The sequence below is a fragment of the Propithecus coquereli genome, unplaced genomic scaffold, assembly GCF_000956105.1.
Source record: "Propithecus coquereli isolate 6110/MARCELLA unplaced genomic scaffold, Pcoq_1.0 Scaffold39, whole genome shotgun sequence".
Taxonomy (NCBI): Eukaryota; Metazoa; Chordata; class Mammalia; order Primates; family Indriidae; genus Propithecus; species Propithecus coquereli.
In genome coordinates, this window is record NW_012149618.1 from 1,537,986 (window position 1) to 1,541,546 (window position 3,561).

Consider the following 3,561-nt stretch of genomic DNA (forward strand, 5'->3'; position numbering starts at 1 on the left):
AAGATTATCAGATTCTAAATTGATATACTAAAATCAACCCAACACCTAGATAACACATTCAAGTAATAAGGCTGGAAAAAGGCAATTTGGGCATCCATAGAAGGTAATTATGCTGGGGTTTGGGGGTGATGTTGACAGGAATGAGGGAGTGGGGCTTCCATCGGTGGATATTATCGCCACCATTGCAATTTTTCCTGTAAGAAATAGGGGAGATTCAAGAAGCCATACTCAAGAAACATCTCCCAGACTGTCTACATGAGGTTTCTGTGTCAAAGTAGTAATATTCACTAAGCAATAAACCCATTGCTTGGCAGGACTACTTCAAGTATCAACCGTGGTCACTCTCTTTCAATGCCCATGTTTATTTACTTAAAGGACTTCAACCTCTTCTTAGTATCAGGAATTACTGTGTTTATTTATTTGGTTTCCCCTTACTAAAATCTAAGTAAGATTTTAGCAAGGGGAAAATGTTGTCTGCTTCCCCTTACTAAAATGAGTGAAGTCAGGGACTATTTTGTTCTCCCCTGTAACCCAAGCACCTAGAATAGTGCCTGGAACATGGCAGATCCTCAATAAATGCACTAAAAACTGGATGGAAAAGATGACCCCTCTGCTGAGTCTGGAAGGGTAGGCAGGAGTAGTCTGTCAGATGGTGGAGGCAATGGCCTTAGCAAAGGCACAAAGGCATGAAACAACATGATCCATCTGCAGGAAAGCCAATTCAGTGTTGCTGGAAACTGACACACAAGGGATGGGATGAAAATTGGGAACCTGTGAACCGTACGAAAAAGGGGCCAGAAGAGCCTTGTTTGACATTCTTAAGAGCTGGGGCTTTCTCATGAAAGTGATGAGAAGCAACTAAAGGGACTTAAGCAAAAAAGTAACATAGATTTATATAGTTCAATCTGGCAGCTAAGCACAGCAGATTTGAGAGGGTCAAGACCGCAAGAAGGGATCAGGAACTTACTACTTAGTTCAGAAAAGTAACAATGATAAAAAAATTCATAATAAACACAGATAACCATATTAAGTATTTACTATTTGCGTCAGGTGCTATGCTAACATCATCTCATTCAATCATCACAGTAATCCTATGAAGTCAGTACTATTCCCACTGTATGGATGAGAAAACTGAGGCACAGAGAGATTAAGTGAATTTGCCTAAGGTTATATGGCTGGTAAGTGAGGGAGCCAAGATCCAAACCCAGCAGTCTAACTGCAGAGCCTGGACTCAAGGCCACTGTTGTGTGAGTAATAGAGTCAAGGCTCATTTATGAGGTAAACTCAGCTGTACTTTGTGATTTCTTTGGAGGTAGAAGGTGAAGTGGAGCAAAGTAACTCCAAAGTGTCTGAATTGGATGACTAGCAATTAGAGACTCAGAACTAAAAAAAAGTCCTTAAAGATCACCCACTTTGGCTGCCTACCCAATGCCAAAATTTCTTCTCTACCATCTCTCTAACAAATGGTTATCCAGGCTATGAATGATAGAATTACATAGATCTAAGTCAAAATATGTCTCCCATTACTACGATGCTACAGATATAAAATATATTGAGAGACTTGGGTCTTCAGAGATTTTATCCACTAATTTTCATACTATGATATGCAGAATTCTAGAATTCTGCAAGGACCTTCCAGTAGTTATCATAGGCTGGCCTCTGCCTCCCCTCTCCTGCTCCAATGAAGCATTGCCAATTTTATAGTACTCATGTTAAGGGTCCTTGTAAGATTTCATTTGGAAAAAAAGTACAATGCTTTTAAAAGGTTTCATAATCACTGATCCAGATCAATAATCCTATTTCATGGCAAAGGAATTTGAGGTCCAACAAATGTGAGTTGGTCAAGGTCACATGTTCAAGTAGTCACAGAGCAAAACAAACCTTCAGATACTGGGACCACCCCACTCTTCTCAGCTACCTTTTTCTCTTTGTTTATATTTTATGTAAGAATATAATTTTTTAAGAGATTTAAAATGGTATACTAAAGTAATATACCAAAGTACATTCATTCTTTTTATATTTCTGATAGCTCTCAGTGCTGTCCTAACATTTAGTCCTCTCTACGGTATCTAGTAGAAGGTAATTCATATAATGTATTAATATTAATTCTTAATCACCACATGCAAGCTCATGGAACAATGGAGTTATAGCAGGAGGTCTAAGTTGACTGGTGTGACTTAAAAGCGCAGATATTCTAGGTAACATTCCTGCCTTATTATTTATGTCCCTGCTTAAGAAAGCAATTCAAGTCAACTCAATTAAAATGTATGCTTTGGCTTAGGGTCCTCCAACTCCCTGATTCTTTAACTGCCCCTCTCTAAAGCTTATAACATAAAACTTGTAACTGATTAAAGCTATGACTTGATCAGGAAAAAAAAAATTCTTGCACATACAAAGATTCTAGAAGCACTCAAGACTCACGCATTTCTATGAACAGCTGCCTCTTCTCTGCCATGGTCTTCCGCTTGTTCCCACTTTCCTCAATCATCCTAGAGACAAAGAAAGATACGATAAACCACTGTATAATTTGACAATTCAACCAAGTGCTAATCATTTGACTGCGAAGAGGTACAGGAAACCAAGCTGCAAATGCACATTTTAAGACCATATCAGTAAAAATAAACTGGAAGCCTGATACAGAAAAAGGTAGACCATTGTACTTTTATTTGATAGCTTCTAAAATATTAATAAGTCAATACTTAATCGAGCTTGTATAATTGCTTCTTGTGCTGAAAATATGGGGCTGTCTTTTCTACCTATATTTTCTCTGCAGAGTCTTGGATTAGTTGAGACAGTTTCCCATATCATTATCGTTTTATAAATAAACATGTTTTACAGGTAAACATGTTACTAAATACAATTTAGAAAATAAATATAATGAAAGGCTGCAACAAATAACATAAGAATTGTTGGCTTACACATAAAAAAATAAATAAAATCTTTTTTCTGTTTTTCTTTTTTTTAGAGACAGGGTCTCACTCTGTCACCGAGGCTGGCTGGAGTACAGTGGTGCAATCATAGCTCACTGCAGCCTTCAACTCCTGGGCTCAAGGGATCCTCCTGCCTCAGGCTCCCCAAGTAGCTGGGACTACAGATGCACACCACCATGCCCGGCTAATTTTTTTATTTTTTGTAGAGACAGGGTTTCACTATGTTGCCCAGGCTGGTCTCAAACTCCTGGCCTCAAGCAATCCTCCAACCTCATCCTTCCAAAGTGCTGGGACTACAGGTGTGAATCATCATGCTCAGCCCTATTTTTATATTAAAGAAAAAAGTTATTCATCCCCAAACCCAAAGATCTCCTAAATGTAAATTTGCTATCATGTGGCAATAGTTTACGCGGACAGACTTAGGCTATGCCTCTGTTAAAATTCTTTACATGCATTATCTCATTTAATCCTCACAAACCCCTTTGTGCTAGTATTATTATTATGTATTATTATCTTCATTTTATAAATTAGGAAACAGATGCCTAGAAAAGAACACTAACCTGCTCAAGAGTATACAACTCAAAAGTGGTAGAGTGGGATCCTAACCCTTAAACTTCTTATATAATTGTTA

General features: G+C 38.0%; 1 protein-coding gene across 3 annotated transcripts in view; it reads right to left on the minus strand.

The window, feature by feature from the left end:
- The window catches only part of DTNB (dystrobrevin, beta), a 273,847-nt gene that overhangs the window by 250,142 nt on the left and 20,144 nt on the right, over positions 1-3,561 (minus strand). For all 3 annotated transcript variants that reach the window (XM_012652544.1, XM_012652543.1, XM_012652542.1), the window contains exon 2: positions 2,422-2,489. In XM_012652544.1, coding sequence (XP_012507998.1) covers positions 2,422-2,488 — 67 coding nt within the window. In that variant the 5' untranslated portion in view covers position 2,489. The remainder of the gene's footprint in view (positions 1-2,421; positions 2,490-3,561) is intronic.